General features: G+C 41.2%; 1 protein-coding gene across 1 annotated transcript; it reads left to right on the top strand.

Annotated features, from left to right (window-relative positions):
- Positions 1-309: 309 nt before the first annotated feature.
- LOC111874874 (beta-1,3-galactosyltransferase 1-like) lies at positions 310-22,420 on the top strand (the record flags this gene model as incomplete). Its single annotated transcript, XM_023870729.2, has 4 exons — positions 310-630; positions 18,836-19,188; positions 21,430-21,710; positions 22,408-22,420. Coding segments are annotated over exons 1-4 (750 nt in total), but the record flags the coding sequence as incomplete, so codon positions are not given.
- Positions 22,421-27,405: the final 4,985 nt, after the last annotated feature.

Here is a 27,405-nt window from a genome sequence, read left to right as displayed (position 1 = left end):
AAAGTAGACGAATAGTTCTTGCCAGAAGTTCTTATTTATTCTTTGTTCTCGGAGATAAAACGTCCAATATTACAATATTGCTGTAATCCGTCTAATGATAGGAGGTACAGATAAAGAAATTCCAGGCCAATGTTTTCTGTTAGACGGATACCTGCTCTTCTTCAACCCAGTCGCTTCCCACGGGAGAGGCAGGGATTGAAGCATACGAGGAATCTGAGGAGGACAGCAGCCGTACGCCACCTGTTATCGAAATCGAGGAGAGGTTGTAGCATACCGCATGATAATCAGTGTAGTTACAGATGTCGGACAGTGAGCAGCGCTGCAGTAGTACGTGCAATAACGGAAACACGAAATAATAAGAGTGAAATCACAAAGTTTCAGTGACACATATGACGTAACTGACCAAAGTTAAGGCTAAGTGATTCTGACAACATTGTGTTACAATACGAAACAGTAACTGTATTTCACGTGTTGTTATACATGAATATTCTGAAGAAAATTGAACAGTATATTGTCTGAATAGGCTGATGAAATATTTTTGTACAATTCAGTCAATGCATTCGATAAGGAATCTGTTACGTTTTCGATGCAGAGCGGGAAACTTAAGACAATCTTCAGTCTGCAAAACCGGTAAGAATTTAACATTCTTTTACAATTTAAACACATATGTTAAAGGACGAGATTATACTACAAGCATTGGTTTGTTTTCAATCAATTTCTGAAGGGAAATTTTACTCGGTTACAATTAACATCTTCACTTAATAATAGACAATCGTTTGTTTATAACTACTGCCACTAGTCATTTCATGTTTGGTTTTTAAAGATTTCTTCAAGTTATAGAAACCATAAGTAGAATTTAAATAAGGAAATAGATTTGTCCAATGTGTCTGTAATTATAAATTTGGCATAATTTTTTTCCAAACACTAATTTAGTTCAATGCCGGTCACGGTAGCCGAGCGGTCTAAAGCGTGTACTGTCTTCGCTCGCTTGGAAACCGGGATCGTGGGTTCGAATCCCACTCAGGGTATGGATGTTTAGTTTATGTGTGTGCGTTTTTCTGTATTTGTATACAGGTAGAGGCCTTGCGACGAGCTGATCACCCGCCCAAGGAGTCCTACCGAATGTGTAAGATCTAGAAAAACCGAAGTGAACGGAGAAATTCATGGAGGTAGGCCTAGGCCCACAGGGGCTGTAGTGCCAAGGAAAAAAAATAATCCCCCCTACGTCTTCATGGCATGGTCCTTAATTAGTTAAGCACAGGGACAGTTTTACTATTGACAAAATGTCGAAAATATTTCAACGTACTCCTTGGAGAGGAAAGAAAAAGGATATAATAGAAAACGGGAGCATGAGAATGTGTTATGTTCCACAACAGTGCAGTTCAAACGAATTCCGGCCTTGTGTTTTGAATAAAAAATAAGCACATAAATAGGATATGTATTGCATGACATTAAGTACCTGTATTAAACGCGAACCTCTTCAAAACGTAAAAATGCGGGTATTAGGACTATCCTTTACCTTTTCAATCCTGATTTTTACATATGCCTATTAACTTTCAAGTTCATCAGGTTCAGGCATAGTGTGATATTTTCGTAAGTCACTCTTAGCTGATATACTGACGCTGTATCATTGCAGAGGTTATACAGCATCGAATAAAATTGGTAGAGGGTCAAGAACCGTAAGCGGATAGCACTGTAGATGGAGGATGTAAAAACACTATCCAAACATTCATCTGGAAGAAAACCGAGCAAAACCACATGAAAATATGTAAGATTTGAGGCTTTCACGGCGGTGACTATGAAGAAAGCAGTCTTCTGGGATTTGGCACCGTGTATATGTGGTGTTAACCGAAGTTTCGGACTGCTTTACAGTCTGCTTTACCGTTTCTCACGGTGTTGTCGCTTGCAGATTTCTTATACTTTTTCTTCTACCCTGAAGATGGGGGCGATACGTTCCTCCGAAACGTCGGTTAACACCACATATACACGGTGCCAAATCCCAGAAGACTGCTTTCTTCACATGAAAATATCTGAACGGTGTTTCCGTTCGGTCTCTAATGAATAGAAAAACGTCTAAATTGGAATAAAAAATGAATAGAAAATTAATAATTTTAGAAACAGTACAAGAAACTAAACATGTCTTATTGTTCCTTACGTCTGATTCTACAGGAATCAGTCAAGAAGTAGCGCAATCAAATTTTTGAAACGTCTCTCTTTTGGGGCCTCTTGTCGTAAGCAGATATCGAAGTCTCTAAAATGTCATAAAGCGTATATCATGATATTTTGTTCACACAGATACATACACGTAGAAAACAAAAGAAAAAACAAACTCCGTGATTTTAGTCCGCAAGCGAACTATACCGACCTAGCAACCGCCGCTTGTCGGCGAAGTTTAGTGCCAGCTTTTGCAGATAGAGGGTGCCGCGTGGTCAGCGCAACGAATCCCCACGGCAGTTAATTTCGGTTTTCTAGACCGGAGCCGCTATTTCCTTGAAATAACTCCTCAACTATCACCACGAGGCTGAGTGGACCCCGTTCCAGACCCACCACTTCTCAGAAAATCTGGTAGCCCCGGGAATCGAACCCGGACCTCTGGATCTGTAACCTGGAACGCTGACCACCAGACCAAAGAGGCGGCCACATACACGTAGACGGAAAGATAATATTAAAATGAAAATTATTGAAGAAGGATATGAAATATATTTAGTTGTCTTACGACAGGATCCGGAGACTGGAATTTGGGGTCTGTGTAATGACACGTCACGTTTCACAGGAACACGAAAGTTATGTACGATTTTTTTAACGACGCTTTCAATAGCTAGGACTATATAAGGTCGAATGAGAGAATGATTAGTGAAAAGTTATGAGAAGAGCACGAAATGGCGCGGCTGTAGCCTCACTTCGGGTACTATCGCGGTATTTCTCTCGAGAGACAGAAAAACAAAGAAACTTCTAGATAAAATGAAGAGGTGCAACTGGTTAAGCCTTTAAAGCATCAGATTCATCTAAATGACATATAAAAACTCAGTTCCTGCTTCATACGAAACACACTGCATCTCCATTACAAAAGATTTGGGAAATAGTCAATATTTCTTCTAAGGAAGACATGTAAAGCTATCCCTGTAACAGATCGTGGAGGCCCATATGGATGTGAGACGTCGAGTCTCCCACATTTTCTAGACAATCGGCTCGTAGATGGCGGGGAGGTTGTCAGCCTTATATTCCGGCAGCCTTTTACCCCCCATGAATCTTCCTGGTACTCATTTCTGTTAGAGGCTGTGTCAACCCCAGGACCGTAGTGCGGCTGGAAGAGTAAGGTGAATTGAAAATACCCGACCGACTGAAAGACCTATTGCAGAGCCTTTGCCTACCAATGGCCGTCTCTGCAGTTCTTTTCTGATTGGAATATTCCGGACATCAGGAGTTATGTCACATGTATGTTTAAGCGGTGTTGTAAGAGCTGTCTCTTGGGCCGCGCCGTAGCTCAAGCGGTTAGTCGCTGGTTTCCCACCGCGGCGGCCCGGGTTCGATCCCTGGTCTGGTCAAGTGGGATTTGTGGTGGACAAAGTGGCGCTGGAGCAGGTTTTCTCCGAGTACTTCGGTTTCCCCTGCCAATCTTAATTCCTCCAATTGCTCCACAGTCACCCTCACCTATCATCAGGGGCTGGTACAATAGGCCAGCAGTGGCCGCAGCACAAAGGATTTAGTCCCACCCCACTAGCAATAAAAAAAACGGGCTGTCTCTATTTCGGCATTCGAGAGTTCGGGGATACATAGACACACAGACAGCAAGTTGTTTTAATAAGCCTTCTTTTATTATTTTAAAATAATGAAAGTACGCTAACCTTGCACAGGCATGAGACTAGGACAGAAAGGAAGGTATATGGACGCTTTATGACAATTTTTATTGCATAGTTTCCTGTTACCTCCTTTCGACAAAGTCTGCTCTCAGGTATTTATATAGCTGCAGATATACTGACATGGGTTGTCTGGTGATTGAGGTTAGCTCTTTCTAAGGAACCCAACAGGGTAGGTGTCTCCCTCCTCACCTGGAGGCGGAAACAGATCCACTTTCCGAAACGCTGCGTTCTCTAGTTTTTGGAATGCTGAAAGGCGGACAAAGTCCAAAACCTCAGTAATTCTGAAAGAAGTATTAAATTGAACAGATATGCTGTACGATAAGCTGTTCTTGGGAGAGTATGTTGGTAGAAACGGACGAGTTTTCCGGAAATGTTAAAAATGCCTTAACATGCTTCGATAATTCTATTTCGATCGTCTGTTAATAAGGCCGCTTCTCTGTCAATCTGAAGATGGGGGTGTTTATAATTCAACTGTAAAAGAACGTGGAGAACTTGTTGATTCTGTTGCGCCAAGTCACAAGCCCCAATCGATCCGCATGAATAGCTTCCAGGAACTCCCGTTCTTCCCCCGAGTGAAAATATTCTTGTGCATGTAGCGTCACTGCGACATGGGAAAGAGATATTGATAGGCCGGAGAAAAGTCACTGATTTATTGATAGATCCTTATACTACTGAATGACTATATCAACCCTATGCAGAGTCGAATTGTGGGATGATTGATGAATGATGAATTAGAAAGGGTTTAGAAGGAAGCGGTCGTGGCGTAATCGGGGTTCTATCACGGAATTTGCCTGAGGAATACCACGAGAAATTTCAGTCGTGCTAGCTGGAGTTCTGGCCCGAGATGGATGTAAAAAGTAAAAAAGTAAAGCTATCCCTGTACCAGGCCGTGAAGGCCCATAGGGTTGTGAGACGTTGAGGGTCGCACGTTATCTAGACAATCAGCTCAAAGATGGCGGTAAGGTTGTCAGCCTTATGCGCCGGCCGCGCTTTACTTCCCAGGAAAATTATTTAATTAATTCCTGGTACTCATTTCTGTTAGAGGCTGAGTGAACCCCAGGGCCATAGTGCGGCCGGAAGGATTAGGTCAGTTGAAAAAAATCCAATGACCTCATCGGTATTTGAACCCGCGACCTTCCGACTTGTAGCATAGTGCCTTAACCACTGATGGAAAGGCTTTGGAAGTGGTTGTGGCCTAGTTAAGATGATATCCCGGCATTTGCCCAGAGAACGGACAAAAAACTACGAAAGCCGTTGACAGGCCTGAGGTGTTCCGTCGAAATTCGCAGCAAGCACTTCCCGAATACAAGTCTAGGCCATTGCCGCTATGTTAACCTGCTCGTTTGTGTGTGTGTATAATGTCGAGTCATGACTTTTCATGAATGAAGAATTTGAAGGAGTCGGCCGAGATATGAACCTGGGGCTTCCTGAAGTAAAAGTATAAGGTGTATCTACTCGGCCGCGATGTTCGGAACGGAAAACTGCAAAGATTCACGAGGATCTAGCCTTACGGTAAGGTAAAGACGCCCCTGTGCTCAATTAAACACATCATAAAGTCATAGGGGGAGAGTGGAGGTTACGTCCCAGCGCACTCGTAACCTCGGCACTAGATGGAGGTGAGTGGTCAGACTCACGCTCCGGGCCGCTTTATCCGCGGCTCAACAGCCTACGGTACCCACCGGATAGGAAGCTGGGTCCCACATCCGGACCGGAATTTGTAGGGAAGAGAAACGTCTATTGCCCCTGCAGAGAATCGAATCCCGATTTCTATATTGTGCAGTCCTATTTGTCTAGGATCCGTTTTAATATTATCCTCCGACCTACGTCTGGAGTGAAATAACATTATTTTTATGATCATGAGAAACCAGGGTAGGTCAGTCAGTATACTGACAAACCTACCCTGGTTTCTCATGATCATAAAAATAATGTTATTTCACTCCAGACGTAGGTCGGAGGATAATATTAAAACGGATCCTAGACAAATAGGATGAAATGTTATGGGCTTCATTCATCCGGTTCAGAATAGGGGCCAGCAGAGGCCCCTGTGAACACGGTAATGGACCCTCGGGTTCCATAAAATATTGGGAAATTTTTGAGCAACTGAGCAACTGGCGGCTTCTCAAGAAGGACTCATCTCCATGGAATTACAGTAAGCCCTCAATAATCCGGATTAATGAAGCAAAATATAGCCCTAAAAGGCAAAAAATCTTAGAAAACAAATAAAGGATAATTTACTAATGCAGGTAGTGCTGATGAAAATAAATAAAAATATATCACTGCAGCAATTTCTTCCTCTGTCAAGAGATGAAATCCAGAGTGTCCTTCATCCAGCTGAAACCAATCTTAGATATTTTCATATGCGCTTTCCGTCCCTGCAGCTGCCCTGAACAAAGTCTGAAAGTCCTATTGCTCTAATCCCCTTGCTGTGCCTTTTGTAGTATTTACTCTATTGCGAACACAATTTTTTATTTTTCATATTTCGACCTGATTAATTGTAACCGGATTGTCGAGGGTTTACCGCAGTTATTTCATTCCAGGAAACATGGCTACAAATTCACCGAGATTTTGAAAGTTGAAGGCGGCTTGTAGAACACAGTAAAGGATTAGAGACCGACTGGAGGTTGGTTCCCTGCAGATAAGTCAGGAAAAAAACACCATCATTCGTCTTAATATAGTTCTATTCAACTATCTTGAATAAATCGATTGATTCCCCCTCCCCTTGTTCAAGGAGCAACAGATCAATATAATATCCAATGTGGTACTTTTTAAGTTTTATGTTTGACGAGAAAAACACGCTGCAGTCCAATGTTAATGGGGAAATGGAACAAACCTACGTAGTTCCGGTCCTCGGGTTACTGTGGCCTGACCCTAGTGTGTAACTTAACTTTCGAAGCTGACAGCGCCTTGCGTTTGACGTTGTTCCCACACTTCGGCACCAATGAAGCTGTCTCAAGAGCTAAAACTAGACATGTATTGGAGAGGTGCTTAGTTTGAATTCCGACTGGGACACCGGCTATCTTTACTGACGTTTCCTACTATTTTTCGCAGTCCTTTCAGGCAAATTCTGGGATAGTGCCTCAACTTAGAACACCATCACTTCCTTTCACATTCCTTACAATTAATCATTCACTAATCATCCTTTCAATGATGATATATAGTCTGCGATACTGTCAGCGTCTTTAAATTGACCATAAATAAAAGTATTTAGGCGTAAATTTCAGTTGCCCTCTTAAGGAAAACTTGAACTAATTAAAAAGTAACTCACTGCAATATTAAGGCTGCAAGGTCTGAATATATAAAATTAAATTTGTTTGCATATATTTGTAGGTTATACGTATATATTTGGCAAAGGATCTTGAAAGAAAACGTGATATTTTCACAGAAATTGAGGAATTTGGTGGTACAGAGCACGTAACATTAAAAAAATAAAACTTGAAGGCAGAAATCGTAACTTCTGTACAAACGCAACTCAGGAAACGCCAGCTGCAGTTATGTAAATTTTCCTTTTTCCTGAAAATCGTACTCGATACACAGGGCTCAGGGATGAAATATGATTTTGTGTAAAAAGGAAATATGAAAATACGCTCCGAATATTTGAAGGAAGTATATTAAGAATTTTTGACCCAGTTAAGGAAAATTGTGTACAGAGGTAAAGGTATAAACATGAACTTCTTATATAACGAACCAGAAATAATTAAAGAGAAAAAGTAAGGTGGTTGTTATGGCTGGGTCAACTCTTTGGAATTCAGGAGCGAACCCTAGCATGAAGTTTACTCTACATAACCCAGAGGGTACTCGACGAGTAGGCAGACCTGCTAGCAGGAGGATGGATTCAGTTGAAGAAGACTTGAAGACAATGGGCCTTAGAAATTTCAGACGAAAGTCAGAGGACCGGAACCAGTGGCGAGCAATAGTAAGAGGGGCCAAGGTTGATCATGGGATGTAGCGCCCGCAGAAAAAGTAGTGAATACGGAAAGAAGAGGTAAAGATTTCCTTTGCTTATCTAATTAAGCACCACGCCATGAAGATGTATAGATGTATATTTTCCTCGTCACTAGAGCCCCAGTGGGCCTAGACCTATCTCCATGAACTTCTCCGTTCACTTCGGTTTTTCTAGATCTTACACATTCGGTAGGACTCCTTGGGCGGGTGATCAATTCGTCGCAAGGCCTCTACCTGTATACAAACACAGAATATCGCACACACACAAACTAAACATCCATGCCCTGAGTGGGATTCGAACCCACGTTCCCGATTTCCAAGCCAGCGAAGACAGTACATGCCTTAGACCGCTCGGCTGCCGTGACCGGCGTATAGATGTATAGATCCACGTATTCTTGATCTCGGCACTAATTGGAGGTGAGCGGTCAGCTTCACGTCCCAGCCCCTTTATCCCCGGGGAATGAGTCCCCGATACTCTTTGGGTAGGTGGTTGGGTGGACCCCATAACCGGTCTGGAAGATTTGAAGAGGTGAAAAGTCTTGCTCTTACCGTTACTCGAACTCCGACCCCTCGGCCGTCCAGCCTGTAGCCAATCGCTATGCTCTCTAAATATGTATAATAGTAAATTATACTGTAAATATGATACGCCACTAAATGTAGGCTCCTAAGCTCCTTCTCATTATCCTATAGATATTTACTTCAGTATGCATGTGATGTGTAGGCCTATGCAGGAATGTACAGGGGTTTCCTCGGACTGCACGTGAAGATCACTCAAAATTATGGCAAAGAAACAGCGGGGAAGTGGTAGCAGCTGCATCTTGAAGAGTTGGAGAGTGATGCACTGTATCTAAGGCCCTGCTATAACTCGTACATACCCTACAATCCGTGCCGCGCCATAGCTCAGACGGTTAGTCGCCGGCTTCCCACGGCAGCGGCCAGAGGTTCGAGCCCGGGTCAGGTCATGTGGGATTTGTGATAGACAAAGTGTCACCGGGGCAGGTTTTCTCCGAGCACTTCGGTTTCCCCTGCAAATTCGCATTCTACCGACTGCTCCATAATCATCACCTACCATCCGGGGCTGGTACAATAGGCCAATTAGTAACAGCATTACAAGCGGGCTCAGTCTCACCCCATGAGAAAAAATATAAAAAATACCCTACAATCCGTATCTCCATCAAATCCATTACGCGTTCTGCTGAAAACAGGCAGGTGAGCAACAAGGGCCGTACCTACTTTCGCTTATCTGCGAAGTCAGGACGTCCCTCGTACTACTTCAACAAAACCTCCCGATACTGGTTACAGCACTGCGATTCGCTAACGCGATATCTTATCTTGAATTTACCAGACACGAGGAACGAAGCGTAACGCCTGCTAATCTATTACGTCTCGTTTTAATCCTTCGCTTTTCGAGTCTCATATCAATGTTGACTTCTCTAATGTTTCGGTGAAACTTCCTGTTGGCATCTTCAGGGATAATTACAATAAGAAGAATGCTAAGCTGTATTCCAGCATCCTGATTTTCTCTGTTCATGCAGTCGCGGATTGACCTCCAACATAGTACCTAATACGAGAGTTATATAAAAAAATACCAAACCTCATCCTAATGTCATTAACCTTGAACATGGCAACTATAAGGTTTTGCCAAAACGTTGGAAACCCAAAGCATTCCACTACAGTTCACTATTGCCTCTACCAACACAGCGATCTGTACAACATACGCTATAAATTTACTGCACGTTTCTGTCTTTCGAATCGAACCCGACTTCTAGGTCGTTCAGGCTGTGGCTTAACCGCTATACCATTTTAGCTATCCGAAAGAGTAATAAGAAATATTTCTTAAATAATTATTCTATCCTGAATTTTCTAAGGAGATCAATAAGAACGTTCTTAAACGGTCCAAACGGAAGTTTGTAAGTCACCTTCCTAGGCGCTCCTCCTTGAAAACAATTCTAGCGACACCCATGTGTATGCCTTCAGAAGCGAAATGTTTCAGACCAACCGGCGTGCACGTATGCGCCGCCTTGTGGTCGCTGGCAAAAACATGGAAGAGATTCCGTGAACAGCTAGCAGAAAATATGATGGGAGAAGTTCACAACTGTGCGTCGGATATTCTGAGATGTCGTGGGCATCGTTTAAACAGCGTGAGCTGTTACTACACCTTCGAAAATTGTCCTCGGCGTTTGATCTGAATCGCCAGTTTTAGTCACGCAGTATAAGTTATCACTATAAGATGTGCTGTTTGTTATCATGCCCCTTCCCTGACAGTGCTGAAGGAATAATTCCTGCTGATTCCAATCAGTCTTGATTGAGATCCAAACTTCCTTCTGACAGAGGACGTCCGGTGATGCCATACTCTCACACGTTGTGGCGTACAGAGGCGCTGCTAGGCAAAGACCTTAAAACAAACAAGTACAGCCGTTGCTATGCAATTGGCGAATAAACAAACGGCCGTTTATGAGGAACGACTCGGTATATACGTTCCTGTGGAAACGAACACGCACACAACAGAAGGACTGTGTTTTCGATGTGGTCCGCACAGATGAGTTCTAAAGAAGGCAATTAGGACAATCCAGTCAGTTGATGTTTAGCAATTGAGCTGAGCTCTGCAAAGGAGGCTGAGAGACTGCGTTATAGTTGAGTGGAGTTGAAAAAGACTTCTGCATAGACGGCTGTCAACCTAGGACCTGAGTGAGAGAAGCTGAAGAATCTCCACTGTAGGATTCATTGTCTGAAATGTCTAGTGAAGACTGAGAGGACTTAGCATGTGCTTGTGATCTGTAGAGTGTGGAGATCAGCGATAGCGCTCTATTTGTAGTTCCGATATGTGCCAGTAAATGTAATATCCAAAACCCCATCAAGAGTCACTCCTAAATACATGACAATATCGGCTCTGACTCTCTTTGCCAATAAGAGTGCGCCTACAAGAAATATTACCTTCGTCATGACAGCAGTTCCATAGACGGGGAGAGAGTTATGGTTATGCTGTTGCATCAGATGTTTTGAAAAAAACAGCTTGCACATTCCTTAAGAACTGAAGTCGGTAGTGAATTATTTCATGGGAAGTGCCGTGACTAATCTGCAGTTAGTTTGCCATTTCATGATAGCCACCCTTGTTATCGAGCACTAGGGTTCAGATATTACCATCACCACCACTACTACTACTTTTTTATTGTTAGTGGGGTGGGACTAATTCCCTTGTACTGCGGCCACTTCTGGCCTACTGTACCAGCCCCAGATGATAGGTGAGGGTGATTGTGGAGCAATTGGTGGAATAAAGATGGGCAGGGGAAACCGAAGTACTCGGAGAAAACCTGCTCCAACGTCACTTTGTTCACCACAAATCCCACTTGATCAGACCCGGGATCGAACCCTGACCGCCGAGGTGGGAAGCCAGCGACTAATCGCTTGAGCTATGGCGCGGCCTTACTACTACCACTCAGTAGTAGTAGTACTAGTTGTAGTAAAATTACTCTTATTTTATGGAACCTGAAGCTTCGTTATCGTGTTCATAAGAGCCTGCTACTTGCCACTATCCTGACCTACATGAATCCAGTCCACATCCTCATATCTCATGCACATCTGAGGTTAGGTTACCCAAGTGCCCACAATAAAATTCAATGCACACTGCATCTTCCAAGCGTGCGACACACCCTGCCCTTGACATCCTGCTTGATTTGAGTCATTTTACGTAATAATACCGTGAAAATATCCCTGACGGTGCCCGCTAAACACATTAAACACCACAAGTAGCAGAAGTTGATGTGTTGCTCTACCCTTCACCGAACATTATTACGGTGATCAAATAAAGGAATATGGGCAGGCAGCAAGCAGACTGATTCGTGCTCCTTGCCTGTTTGACTTAACTCTTCAATCCTGAAGCTGGAGGGGAAATGTTCCTCCCAAACGTCGGTTGGTTTACAATGGACTATGTGGCATCATATTCCAGAATACAGAACACTTCATAACCCTCGCCGTGAGAACTTCAGCTCCTTCAGGTACAATGACTGAGATGACTGAGAGATGACTGAGATGACTGAGAGATGACTGAGATGACTGAGAGATGACTGAGATGACTGAGAGATGACTGAGATGACTGAGAGATGACTGAGAGATGACTGAGATGACTGAGATGACTGAAATGACTGAGAGATGACTGAGATGACTGAGAGATGACTGAGATATGACTGAGATGACTGAGAGAAGATCTAAACGAGATGAAAGTGAAGACATGGAGACAGAAGCAAATAAGAAGAGCGTGTACATGTCGCAAAGGTGGTCAAGTTTTCCAATGCACCGCACAACCAGGAAGTAGTTTAAATAATATTTCTTAGTCTTTGCCTATGTCTCCAGAATTTGAGTTCCTTACTGTGACCACAGAAGTGTCTTCGGCTGTCATCTGATTAAGTGTGAAGGAATTATATAATTCTTCCATTTTGGATGTTAATGTTTTGCAAGAGTGGCTACTTGAGACATTGTACTACTGACAAAGCAATTGAGGCCAACCTTCATTTCATGATTGCTTTTGCACCATGCACATAACTACTAACAGTCATCTTTCATTGCAGCAAATTGGCGAATTACAGGACGACCAGCAACGCTCGTAGACTTGGTGGGCGTTGGGCTTATTACACGTTCCTTGCAAAGTGCATAAACTAAATAAGTAATAGGGAGGTCATGTCCGTCTACATACCTAAGTTTGCCAGTCCAAAAAATATCGTCTGCCAACAGTGTTAACGGGTTTCTAACCAAGGACCTACAGAATATTATATTAATACGATTATGAAAAAATTACCTGTGTCTATCCCAATCGTCCCCATATCAAAAAGTAATCACGTAATAAAATTCCAGATTCTATCCTCTGGAATATAATGTGGTGTAGTCGGTTTAAAACCAACCGATGTTTCGGAAGAATATGTCGCCTCCATCTTCAAGAACCGAGAATAAGACAAGGTAGAAACCAGCATGGAGCAGCAAGCAGAGTTCCAAAACGTAGATTCTGAACGGACTGTTCATAACCACCGCTGTGAGAACCTCAAATCTCTCGCAATAAAAACCTGTTACAATAATGACAATCGTACGAACATGGAATTAGATCCGATACTCGAAACACTGGGCCTATCAGGTATAAACCTACCTCAGTGAACAATGTCCAACATAGTATTTGCTAATTTTTAGTTGTTTGTGGTTTAACAAGGCTATCAATCGCTCATCAATCGAATAGCAGAATGTTTAACGAATAAACAATTTGAAAGATGTGAAAGAAAGTGCGCTTGACATTAACCCAGTGACAAGTCATTCAACCCTAAACATGGAGGCGGCACATCAGCAAGATAGTCCACTTCCATGCGATGCAATTACCCAGCAGCAGATCAGCACAGACACTCAGCCAATGACGTGCAGCTGAGTCCTTCTTGACAAGTTGACTGTCGCTCAGCTACTCAAGAATTTCTGAACATTTTATGGAACCTGAAGGTTCATTATTGTGTTCACAAGGTCCCCCCCCACTGGTCCCTGTCCTGAGCCAGATGAATTCAATCCATACCACCACACCCTATTTCTCTAAGATTCATTTCAATATTTATCCTCCTACCTACGTCTAGGCCTTCCTAGTGGCCTCTTTCTTTCTCTCTCCCACCATAACCTTGCATGCATTCCGCTTCTCTTCCATGCGTGCTAAATTCCCTGCCAACCTCACCCTCCTTGACACCACGACTGTAATTATACTAGGCGAAAAGAACAACATATGTAGCTTCTCATTATGAAGTGACAAAAGCCCTCAAATGCCACTAAGATAACAGAATACAAATAAATTTTGGCTATGGATAGTATTGAAAGCGAAGTAAATGTTCCACACCTTCCATCGAGTGATACGCAAAATTCATTCATATAACCCGCTGTGTGCGTAGCACACGTCAGCCACACTCAAATATTGTCTCCAGCTAACGCCAGTACACTTTATCTCCAAAAGCCAATATTGGCAATAGGTCTTCTATTTGTGCAGCACCTCTGACTTATTATCAGTGGGTCTGTGTGTCCTCGCGCGCGCGTCCGCACGTGCGACTGGCGAGAATGTCACCTCACCAGTAACTTAAGAACCAATGAAATACGTAGAAGGATCTCCATAAAATACGAGTATAACGCTAAAATCATGGGATTAAAGTAATTCCACGAACATACTGTTTTATCTCGCATGCCAGTGTGCAGGCGGGTTCGACTACCTCCACCGTAGCCCTGTGGGTCGAAGGAGGCAACGAAAAGGGAACCTAGTGTCTGAGGGTATATCTGGACCACCATTTGGGGGAGTCCCGTGAGATTAGGACCCAAGAATGACTGCGCTGATGAGGGCCAGCAGCAATTGTAAACGACAGACTCGTCCTTTTGTCAGAGAGGGCGCCCCACATCAACAACCCCGCAACAGTCTGACAGCAATAGAAATCTAGTCTTGGGCCCCAGATGGGGCTTGACACCAAGAATGACTGGCCGACTGACCGTCGGTCGTAAGGTAACTTCGACTTTAACACCTCGGAAATACGTGGAACAAAAAATGTAATTCCTATGTCAAGGTACTACTGTATATTCCTTTAGGGTGTGTAAAATCACGAGAAACAGAATAAGAGGCATTTCAGGTAAGATACTAAACTGAATAACTCTACGTAATTCAGTCTTTCTAGAAAAGTCAACAAGTTATCAGCTACAAGAAATTTCCCACATTTTATGGAGTCCAAAATCTCATTACTGTGTTCGTAATAGCCCGCCACATTAACTGTGTTGAGTCAGAAGAATTCAGTTCACCTCCTCCCATCCTATTTCTCAGAGAACCATCTTAATTCTAAACTAGTGTCTTCAAATACTACGTAGATAGAGGTGTTCCCTCTATGTTAACTTGTATGCGGTAATTAACTTCTGGTAGAAACAAGAATGAATGAATGAATGAATATATGAGGGATAGGCCTTCTCGGCCCTTACACCGCGACCTCAGTGGTCTGTTGTGTTTCCCATTTTTTAATTATTCCCTCAGCAACCCCACGCTTCGGTTGAAGCGCAGGATTTTGGACGTGGGGGCGTCATAGAACCAGGATTAAGTCACAGCAAGCGAAGTAACGAGCTGTGGCCTTTAGTACAACGTGTACAATTTCCAATAGATTCATTGATCATTTTTCTACTCACGATCATTCCAGATCAGCTCTGGGGTTTGCTCAGTAACATAAAGTAACTAGTTAAACAAATAGATACAATTCTTGACATAAGAAGTTATACAGGATAAAAAATTTAGAAACACACGAGGGAGGGTAAATAGGTCACATGTGATATTCGAACCTGGGAAAAGCATTTACGTCTATTTCTCAGCATATTCTCCACCAACATTGATACAATTGTTCCATCGCTTTACCGTTGCTTCGAAACCCGCAGCATAGAAGTCTTTTTTGACTGTTGTCTCGACCACTTCTGTACCTACGTTTCAAACTCTTCGTCATCAGCTAAACGTTTGCCACATTTCTCGACCCATCTGTGAACAGTTTTACATGATAAACACCTCCCACCGCAAAGATGAAACATTTCTTTGTGAATATCCTTTGCATTGAATTCTCTTGCTGATAAAAACGCACAAAAAGGACACTGTTCTTCGGTATACGCTCCTCAAGCACGATCGCCATTTTCACTACTGAAACCAGCCTCTGAATATGTGCATGCGCGTCTGCTATCTGAACTGTCATGAAGTTGGACTCTGCTGCTACCTAGTGATACATATAGAAAACATATTGCGTCCTTTACGGGTGTTTTACTTCCATTTGTGAACTATTTACTTACTCTTCCTCGCATAAAACACTCCGAACTATTCATAACCTTCTCTCCCTTGAGAAGCAAACAGTCGCCCAACCATTACGTATATTACCCGTCATTTACGGAACCCATAGGATTAATGTTAAAAAACATTCTTAGGTGGATATAGTCCGATTCTAAAATAAGTATATTCATGTAAGATTTGAGGCTTTCACGGCGGTGACTATGAAGAAAGCAGTCTTCTGGGACAGTCCGCTTTTACCGGTTCTCACGGTCTCTTCGCTTGCAGATTTCTTATATTTTTTCTTCTACCCTGAAGATGGAGGCGATACGTTCCTCCGAAACGTCGGTTAACACCACATATACACGGTGCCAAATCCCAGAAGACTGCTTTCTTCAAGTATATTCATGTTTTTTTCCTATACGCTGGTACTAGGAGACGTTTGAATGTCCGAAACACAAAACTAATTATGCACAACTGTATCTTTAAATTACAAAGGCCAAGGAAATGATCTCATTTGTTTCATTGTTAGCCTACTCCCTTGTATTTCCCACAAGTCCTGCCATTATTCTGACAATAATCTTTGAGGGTGTGTCATTATCAGACAGTGACGCAAATTGTTATGTCATCATTAGATTTTTTATCCTTGGGATAGAGTGAAACTTAGTCCACTTGGTCCTGCAGCCACTAAATGGTCTACTGTACCAGCCACGGATGATAGATGATGAGTTTGGAGCAGTCGATGGAATGTGAATTGGCAGGGGAAACTAAAGTGCTCGGAGAAATAGGTACCAGTGCTATTTTGTCCACCAAATATTCCATATGATATGACTTGGGCTTGAACCCGAGCCGCCGCGGTGAGAAACCGGCGAATAACCGCCCGAACTGTGGTACAGCCTAATTAGGAAATTACTAAATATTATTATTAAACATGGTGGGAACCAAAATCTGCATTGGAGACATCTGTGAAGACACCAGGAACTTTCTTCCGTATTCTGCCAACTCAAAACTATGACATCCTCAAAATATTTGGTTTGGTCAGCGACAAACGCACTATAGTGGAAAAAGGAGGAGGCCACTGAGGCCTGGAAGCGAATATAACCGTACACACAAGGTGGGATGTTTCGAGGGGGATCATACCCACATACAGAAATTATTTCCGTGGCTTAATTTTTTGTGTTTTTATTGGAAGTTAGTCTAACAGCATTTGTAAGGCGTGGTTTAAGTGTATAGTCCCACTTATTGAGTACTCACTGTGGGATTCATGGGTTTTTGGCTTTGTCCATCGCCGATGATGGGCTAAGTCCAAAAACCCAGGAATCGCGAGTGTTATACACAAACTTCAGAACACTTCAGAATCTACAAGTATTCACTATGTTCACCTTAGCTCCCTGAATATACGAACAGATCTCACGACACAGTACATGGCTAATTTCGATGTTGCATCTGAAGATTTCCCAACGAAAAGTTGAGGAACTTTGATACTTTTAGACGTTCTTGTCCTCGCTTAAATGGTTTTCATGAAACTTGATACTGTTAAGTTCTTCTAAAACTTATCGACAAAGTCCAATTTTAGTTACGATGGGACGGCATAAGGGGCACATTACATGAAAGCCGATATGGGTTTCTGAGCGTAATTCGATGCATACACGTAACCGAATGCTGAACCGTTGGGTTATTATGTAATTTTAGTATGAAAATGAATTTTAAACCTGCTTATTAAAGAGAAGAGCGTTTCGAACAAAAGCTGTGGGGGCAAAGGTGTCGTAAGATTTTCGAGATAATAATTATCAAACACTCCAGAATAGTTAGCTATGTGTACATTTCCCTACTTATTCAATTTAGGAGCTCCACACTTCACCATGTAATTACAAATGCACCCCAGTATCTGGGAAGTCACGTCTTCAAAACCTCAGGCATCTTAATGGTATTTCGTGATCTGTTAAGGAATCTGACTATTTTCTTCAGTCACAGTCCCGAATTCTTCGTATATAGTGGCTTAGCCTCATTCAGGAGAGCGTGTATGTCCCCGTGCCTAATCTCCAAGACTTCTGGAAGGATTTTGATTAAATTTGATGCTGATGGTCGACACCAACACCTGAGATTTCATAACTGATTCTTGTTTGTATCAGTTCTCCTTTATATACAATTCTACAGATAGCTGTGACGTCGATCCCGGCATTGGTCTTACAGAGTCACAGCTACTTTACGACTGGCGATTTACTGTCAATCAGTTCGTCTTGGTGGCAACCTCCTTGAGACTTACAACCGGTAGTTTCATTTTCCAATTGAACAAATGTGGTTATAGTCCTTACGTAACATCCTCTCTGATGGGTCTGTCCTTTACAATTGCTGCTGGTTCTCGCCAGCGCAGTCATTCTCAGGTCAGAGTCCCGCGAGACTTATCACCACATTTTACTGTCTCAGATTCCAGACACCTCTGTACTGGAAGGACAGGTCCCAGTATTTACATCCCTCAGGCACTGGGTTCCCTTTCCGTCACCTCCTACGACTCTCAGGGCTACGGTAGAGGTATGTGGCCCCGAATCAAGAAGGGAAGCTCTACCGGTCTTATACTGCGATCGGCAGTAGTTTATCCCCTAATATTTATGAGTGAACTGAGCCCAACAGGAAACTCAAATTGCCTACAACACATATACAGAATGAAGACAAACAGGATACAGCAGCAGATAATGGATTACAAACCACTCAGACTAAGAGCTCCTAGACGCCATAAGAAAAGATAAACAGAACAACGATACTCCTATGTGCAGCTAAGCCACCAGTCGTAGTTTGATGACAGGAAACTAAGAGAAGCTATTAAAATATAAAGGGAATGAATCTACCAAAAATCACGGATTTAAATAGATTACAAATAGCTTTACATCTAGTGGTTTGAAGAGATTTTTCAAGAGATTATCTGGCAAACCCTATCTCAGAAAAAAATATTTACCCAATAATAATTTATTTTCTTCGAAAATGTCCCCATTATTGATACCCGAACCCCTCAATGAGACACCTCCACACAATCTAAACATTTTGCATCCTCAAGATGGAATACAAATTCCGTTCATAAAACGAAGCTCGCCATTTGCTTTCCGACCATCAGCAAATAACTGAGAAATTACTATGAAGGTTTTAAAATTGTCTCGGGCATCCAAAACACTTCGACAGCAACATACCTGTCCTAGGGTTTATGAAGTAACTAAGTTCTATCCTGCAAAATTCATGATGATGATCTCTCTTTCAGGGATCCGAGTATGCATTATCGTCTGCTGTCTCTGTCTGACACTTCATTTATTGAGGACGGCGTTTAGAGCGCTATTTATTGGGAAGCCTCAAGGGGATGAACAGTTTGAATGGCTACGAAGGAACCGGGATGTGAGGCAGTACATCTTACCCGAAGTGAACACGACCCTCCTGAGTCCAAGAATGTCCTGCTATGACAGACTGCGCCTTCTGATCCTTGTGGCCTCTGCTCCAGGCAACAGCGAACACAGACAGGCTATACGAGACACGTGGGGATACGCTGTTCCTATACATGAAGCCAGACTGCTCTTCTTCCTGGGGCATGACGGCAACGGACGGCCTCTATTGACGACGGTGAGTGACGGTTTGTCAGACTTGAAATTTGAGATCGTCAGGGTGATCAGAATTTAGATTGTGGTCTTCCGGGTTAGGACACTGTGTAGAGTGATAGGTAAAAAAGTAAAGTCCCTGTGCTTCAGTAATTAATTTTTATGGAGATGTTAGGTTGGTCCCTTGCATCACGGCATGGCGCGTCCTCGGGTTGCGGACGGAGGAGAAGACCCCCAGTTATGAAGGGTTGCTGCGAATATATTCAATGAGCAGTCGCAGACAGCCGACAAGGAGTGGTCCTCCAGCTTGGGGGTTGAGCGTGGGGTTAAAAACTTCTTGTCGTATAAAAATAAGCTTATTATTATTACTATCAAAAGAAGCCTCGGAACCCGACGGATTCCTTGAATTAACAACCCATGCAAAAGAAATTAGATATGAGATTTGATACCTGGAATTGTAGAAGTATTTATAGGGCAGGTTCGCTCGGGCAGTGGTGGAAGAAATCTCAAAATATAAGTTAGATTTATTGGGAGTACAGGACGTCAGATGGGACAGGGGTGGCACCAAACCAGCAGGTGAATACACATTTTTCTATGGAAAGGGGAATGAGAATCAAGAATTAGGTACAGGCTTTTTCGTACATAAGGGAATACTTATCAGCAGTTAATACGGTAGAGTTTGTTAGAGATAGGATGTCATACACAATACTACGAGGTCATTGGTGTAATATCATCGTTCTGAATGTTCATTCCATGAGTGATGGAGTATCAGATCACTTCGTTTACATGCGGACATTCGAATTTTCGAATTCATGGAATGTACAAGGAATCGACAGTTTTGAAATATTTAAATTTTAGAAAACAGTTGTTCTTAAATTTTCGAAATTTCTCGTGCTTTCTAAATTATAGAGAATTAATTTTTTTTCAAGAAATTGAAGTAATGAAGCTTTTGATGTCTTTATATAATCGACAACAAATATTCTGTAATTTGGAAAATTTTGAATGTTTATGGACTTTCTACAAATCGAATTACAAATATTATCGAAAATGAACACAGCTTTAAATTCTAGAAATCATTCAACTTTCGAATCAGTTCAAATTCCTTCAAGACCCTAGATACTTCTGTTTGTTTTAATATGAGCATTCTCTTAAATTTGTGCACGTCTAATTTGAATCAGGTTCCACGAAGCCAGGTCATGTTGGAGTTATGCAGAATTGCACAGTGATGGACATATTTGCTCCTGTTACACACAATGCTCACACTTGTTTATGTACTTCTAATGTGTATGTATTTTATACCATTTATGTATTAAACACCAATTTGCAACATAAAGTACTATCTGCTTGCTCAGTACCTCATACGTTTTGACTCTCAAGGAGTATCATTTGGGGTGTTTATTAAGGGACATTTTTAATACAGCAGCAGTCATTCAAGGTTTCAAGGTATCTACAAGAGTGTTTCTTCATCCTAAAAAGCTTATATTCCAATTATTAAAAATAAGTATGGTAAAATGTACTGATATGTTCTACTGACAACATTAAGTTTTAGAGACAACATGATTCTTATATTTATCATGCGCATTATATACATCATAACATTCAAGTCTTGTTTATATTACTTATAATATAAAAAGCTGTATAGAAATATTGGTTGATTGATTCCAGATATAAAGAACATAACCAAAGTATTGGATAAAATAAGGAGAATTCTAAGCTTGCCTCAAATATCCTTAACAGTAAACATTCTTGTTATTCAGCCACACAGCGAACTATGAGTACAAGTACAATAAAGATTGATCGCACAGAAAAAAGAATTACCATGAATATTAAAGAAAGCTCATGTTTATTTTTAATCATCCTACTGCTTGATGTTATAATCTACATAGAGAAGGCCTTATTAAATAACCCACAAAATATCAATGAATGCAATTACTGAACAAGTTGGTTCATTCAGTAAATCCCCTAGCCCTTATTCAGGATGGCTAGTTCAAATTTAGTTAAAGACAACGACTGTGCTGGTTTTTGGTTTTCCTCAGTCCTCCAGACCAATGTAGGGACAGTATTTTAAATTAGGCAAAGACCACTTCATTCCATTTTCTCTCCAATTCATTATTCACTATTCATCTAACCACTCAAAGCTACACTGAGTTACCTACATATTTGAACATGGAGACAATAATTATGGAGCCTTATAGCTATCCACACATATGAATAGTGACTTTTCACCTTAACCATATATGCAGTAATCACAAAATCTTTGTTATAGGAATCAGTTCTGTCTGAAGCTCAGAAGTATGGGGACATTGTTGTGGAAGATTTCATTGACAGTTACCACAATTTAACATTGAAGAGCGTATTCATGCTGAAGTGGACTCTGAAGTGTTGCAAGTCTGTGCCATATGTGCTAAAGACAGATGACGATATGCTGATAAATGTAAGGGCACTTCTACAAGAGTTAGAAAACAGCAAATACAGACCTTCACAGCCACTAATTATAGGAAGGATACAAGAAGGGTCCCTGCCATACAGAGACAGATTATCTAAATGGTACTTGCCTCATTGGTTATATGAAGAAACGACATTTCCTACCTTTGCCTCCGGTACAGGATACGTTATGACACAGAAAGCTGTGTCTGAACTCTATCCTAATGCTTTGGATACTCCTCTTCTTCCATTAGAAGATGTATTTCTGACAGGTGTGGTTGCTACCAAAATCCTTGGCATTCCTCTGATAAGTGAACCACGTTTCCATAATGACCGACCACTCTTTTCTGAACACCCCTGTCTCTATCATCATCTTCTTACAGTTCATGACTTGACACCAAAACAGCTCAGAAGACTCTGGATTGGTCTGTCAACGCTTAAACAAACAAAATGTGATTCATTTTATGCAAGATTTCTAGCATATTTTTTTGGTACTGGTCAATATAAAATACTTACTGATGTAGCCTGGTAAATTAAAAAAGGATTACATGAACACTTTGTATCAATTAATATACCAGTTACTTCGAACAGCTTATCTTATGAAGATTACAGAGGTGTGCTGCAAGGAATACATGTATCTTCCAAAAGATCTCTTTGAAATTCGCTGGTCTTAACATTAATTTGTTCCACATATTTGTAGAAATATAAGCTAAACATGAAAGCATGCAGTATAATAGTTGGTTGAGGCACTATGCTAAAAGCCAGAAGGTTCAATTCCCAATAAGGTTATTGGATTTTTCAATTGACCTAATCCTTCCAGCCGCACTTTGGTCCTGGGGTTGACTCAGCCTCTAGCAGAAAGAAGTACTAGGAATCTTCCTGAGGGTAAAGGGCAGCTGACATGTAAAGCTGACAAACTAACCACCATCTGTGAGCCAACTGTCCAGAAAATGTGGGAGCCATGACATCTGACAACCCTATGGACCTCCACAGCCTGCTACAGGGATGGCTTTACCTATTTATGCACACTACAGATTACAACAGCATGGAATCATAAATTATTATTTCTTTTATTTTTTTAATATTCACCATATGAAGAGAACACTCTGTATGAAAAATAGCAAACTTCAAGAGATCTATATTTATAATATGTACCAATAGTTTTTGTACCATGTGCCATTTTTTTTAGCAAACTTATAAAATATGATGTATGTCATGTAAAGTAAGGACTACTAAATTATAATTAAATGTGCCTGATAATCCTTGGTGTATACCCTCTTTCAAACTCCAAATGTCACTGAAATCAGTTTTGATTTCTAAGATGACACATGTGGACATATAAACACATCATTATGCTTAATGTTATGCATTTTGTGCAAATAAAGCATAATAAATGTGTTTTCACTCAAACTAACATGAAAAATTCAGGGTATATTTTCTTGTGCAGCTAGTTGGTTCCAAAAATGGCAACTTTCCTTACCATATTTGCCTTAATACCAGTCACTGTTTATTTCTGTCTGATAAAACTGTAGGCCTAATGGGTGTGATTAGATAGATTGCCAATGTGAAAGTGAAATGGTCAATATTTTCTGATAGCTTATGCAGTAATTTCCCAGCAAGTGAGAATAATGAAGGTGATAGCATTCATAATCAATGTAAATCACAAGTATCCCTGAAATCCCAATTGCCTTTTTGAAACCATATTCTGGCAAATGCTGTGGTCACTTTCAAAATGCAAATGGCGTTAAAAGCAAAATTCCTTGCACAACGAGGAGCTTCATAACTTGTACTCTTCTCCAAGTATAATTAGAATGATCAACTCAAGGAGGATGAGGTGGGCGCGGTATGTAGCACGAATGGGGGAGATGAGGAATGCATATAGGATATTGATGGGAAAGCCTGAAGGAAAGAGACCACTGGGAAGACCAAGGCATAGGTGGGTAGACAATATTAAAATGGATCTTAGAGAGATAGGATGGGATGGTATGGATTGGAATGATCTGGCTCAGGATGGGCACCAGTGGAGGGCTCTTGTGAACACCGTAATGAACCTTCGTGTTCCATAGAATGATGGGAAATTCTTGAGTAGCAGCATAATTGGCGGCTCCTCCAGAAGGTCTCAGCTCCATGAGTAAGTGAGTAAGTAAGTAAATAAGTAAGTAAGATCAAAATAAAGTGATATAGGAAATGTCCATCCATATTATTATCAAAATACATTAATGATTGTGGGAAATCCCACATACTTACACGCTGTTTCGCCAGTCTAACAGACAACAGTCACTCCTAGGTCAATATCACATTGCCGCAAGTCTCCAGCGACCAGGCAACCGACATAGTTGCTGCAAGTCTCCAGTGACCACGCTCTGTGACCAGGCAACCGACGTAGTTGCTGCAAGTCTCCAGTGACCACGCTCTGCGACCAGGCAACCGACATAGTTGCCGCAAGTCTCCAGTGACCACGCTCTGCGACCAGGCAACCGACATAGTTGCTGCAAGTCTCCAGTGACCCTGCTCTGTGACCAGGCAACCGACATAGTTGCCGCAAGTCTCCAGCGACCATGCTCTGCGACCAGGCAACCGACATAGTTGCTGCAAGTCTCCAGTGACCACGCTCTGTGACCAGGCAACCGACGTAGTTGCTGCAAGTCTCCAGTGACCCTGCTCTGCGACCAGGCAACTCACGCCGCTGCCGTAACTCCAGAAACCACACCTTACCGGCACATGCAGCACTACATCACCGGCCAGAGAGGCCAGCTGAACGGCCGTAAGAATTGGCCTACTACAAGGAAACAAACGGCCCTTTTCAGGGCCCGCAAACTTTCCTAAGTAGTTGTCTATTGGAACCTCGACAATGCCACATATTATGGTATAAATTTATTAGAAATATAGCCTATTCTATATATATGCTTATCAGTATCCAATATTACAGAATTCTTCATTGAGACAATCTTCTACTGAATAACAGTATCCCTTAATAAAGGCTGAAAAATAAGCCAAGCAGGAAAACAGCATGAAGCAGGTAACAAGCAGAAGACAGAACTCCAAGAACATAAGCTGTCATACAATTCCACTTCTTTTATGTAATACATGCAAATCTGACAGTATTTTTACTTACCAGTACTATTTTGAAATATGACAGCTCAATCAATAAAGTTCTGGCTATGAATTTGACAATCCTTTTAGATTCCCAGGAGGAGGAGAATGTGCTGATTACATGAACTTTAATCCAAAAAATGCATATGGGTTTTCCCTGGGGATAAGATGGCGGAACTCTACATAACTCTGAGATCTAAACTGTGTATAATTTTATCTCCAAGAGTAAATGTATCTTTACTTTAGTAACATAATTTTGTTTACTCGATATGTGCAACTTAATGTGTAAAAATGTAACTAAATGCAATCAAATTTATCCCTGCATTTCATAGGAACAACACTGCCTTTATTCTTCATAACTCTAAGTATGTGTTCACCGTAGATATGCAGTGTTTATGATTCCTGCTTGAACTCTTCTATGTTATGCAAAATGTAACTAAGAAGTGAATATTTGCATCTACATATTTTAATAAAATTTGTGTTTTATAAAAGTATTTCTATTTTTTACACTAGTTCATATCTCCATTTAATTTATTACTGAATACTTTGAATCACTCTTGCTTCTTATGATACAATATAATGCCTGAATCCTGTTGTGAACACATATTATAGCATCATTATCTATCAATTGAGGGTAGTAGCTTCTTTAAAGGAAATTGAAGCAAATTCTGCCTTTACCTTTAAGTATATCATAGGAAAATTCAGACAGTTAATTAGGGACATCATCCAGTCTTAACTGTTAAAATGCTGTAATAAAATCCTGATACAATTGAGAATCTCAAAATCTATCTTTCAATTCAATTCAATATCTGACTTCCTCTTTAGACATGTAGTATTCAGAATCAAGAACAAATTTTTATTTTAGGATTTGAAAACAACTGTAGCATAATAACACTTCACTTTCACAAATTTCAATATTAACTTTGACCTCAGACTTTAATAATTTGTTGGTTTGAACATTCCGATTCGGTTTCTTTCAATGTCAGGATATAAGTACTAGGACAGTTCTTTTTCTTACTCAAACAGATTTGGATTGAGGGAAATGCACATGCTGCCCAAAAATTTCATTGTGTGCTTAAATTCTAAGGGTAAGACAAGAGAATGTAGAAACTATCCCAGAAAAATTATATCTCACTGATGCAATGAAAACACAGGAATGGGCTGGGCGAACTATTAATTTTGGCATATATACACCAGATCTGTCATGCATGGGTTCCACAACAGGACTTGCATAGCTGGAGGATACAAGCCAAATACCTCACTCAGTTATACTTGAAAGGATTCTGATGATGGTGTATACTGTACTTCTTTTGGTTTATTTTGGACTTCATCCATTGTCTGGTATGTAAAAGACAAAAGACCACGACGTTTCGGAGACTGGATCTGTCTCTGTCTTCAGGTTGGTGGGGAACGATAAACCTACTCAGTTGGGCCCGTTAGAAAGAGCTAGTCTCAATTACCCTCCCTACCCTACATACCAGACGATGGATGAAGTCCAAAATAAGCCAAAATAAGTACCTCACTTCGTGTTTCTCTCGAAAAACAATGTGCACACAGTACTATCTGAACGTTGTGGCAGAAGAACAGAAAGAGTGGACTGATGAACTACAGCTGTCTCACTCTATTCATGCATATTGTGTTTAGTTTTAAAAACATAATGGAATGCTGTGCATTGTTTCAGTAAGCTCCAAATGTAATAAGATCAGAAAGTTTTGTGAGAAAAAATTGGGGATTTAAGAAAATTTTATATAATTTTCTAAAGCAACAAAACTCAGTGTCCAGAATCTTAAAAGTGTATATAACTTTGTAAAATAGCTAAGCACTCCATGTAGGCACTTTGCAACCCTAAAAGGTTGAACTTATAGTCTGATTAATCTCAAGCATTTGTTACTACAGTTACTGTAATTTTTTGTGGTTAATGAATATGTGCAAACTTTATAAACAAATCTCTGTACTATATAGTGTGAATGATTTTTTTTATTGCTAGTGGGGTGTGACTAAGTCCCTTGTACTGCGGCCACTTCTGGCCTACTGTACCAGCCCCAGATGAAAGGTGAAGGTGATTGTGGAGCGATTGGTGGAATGAACATTGGCAGGGGAAACCGAAGTACTCGGAGAAAACCTGCCCCAGTGGCACTTTTTCCACCACAAATCCCCACTTGACCAGAGCCGGGATCGAACCCGGGCCGCCGCTGTGGGAAGCCAGCGACTAACCGCTTGAGCTATGGTGCGGATAGTCTGAATGATGAAAGTCAAATTAAAATCTGGATGTTTCATCACTGTAAGCAAAACCGAAAATGAAAACTTAACTTTCATGTTAGCAATTCAAACTTCTAAATTATACTCACTCCCCATAAAGTAATTACCTTACAACCTTACGATATCATAACCGGTCACTTTTTCTGCTGGCACGACATTCTGATGTCGTTACAGCAATCTGACACATGTACTAAAACATTTTTGATTATACGTGAACTTACTGGCACTTAAGCTGCTTAAGCTGATAGAAAATCTGATTTCCTTTATCCTTGCATTTGCACTGCAAAACAAAACAAAGAATAAGGCCCTCACCACCCTTACTGCGGTACAGCAAACGTCCTCAATTAAACTCGTTTTTTTTTTTCAAATGTATGTCCGCGTACGTCTGTGTTTTAGTCTGAAAGAACCTAATTCAGATAAAACCTATGGGAAAAATATTTACCTGCTGTGTTCCAACCATAACACA

Source organism: Cryptotermes secundus, unplaced genomic scaffold (genome assembly GCF_002891405.2).
Source record: "Cryptotermes secundus unplaced genomic scaffold, Csec_1.0 scaffold160, whole genome shotgun sequence".
In the NCBI taxonomy this organism is placed as follows: domain Eukaryota; kingdom Metazoa; phylum Arthropoda; class Insecta; order Blattodea; family Kalotermitidae; genus Cryptotermes; species Cryptotermes secundus.
Note: the sequence above shows the minus strand (reverse complement) of the source record. Positions and strands in the feature narration are given on the sequence as shown.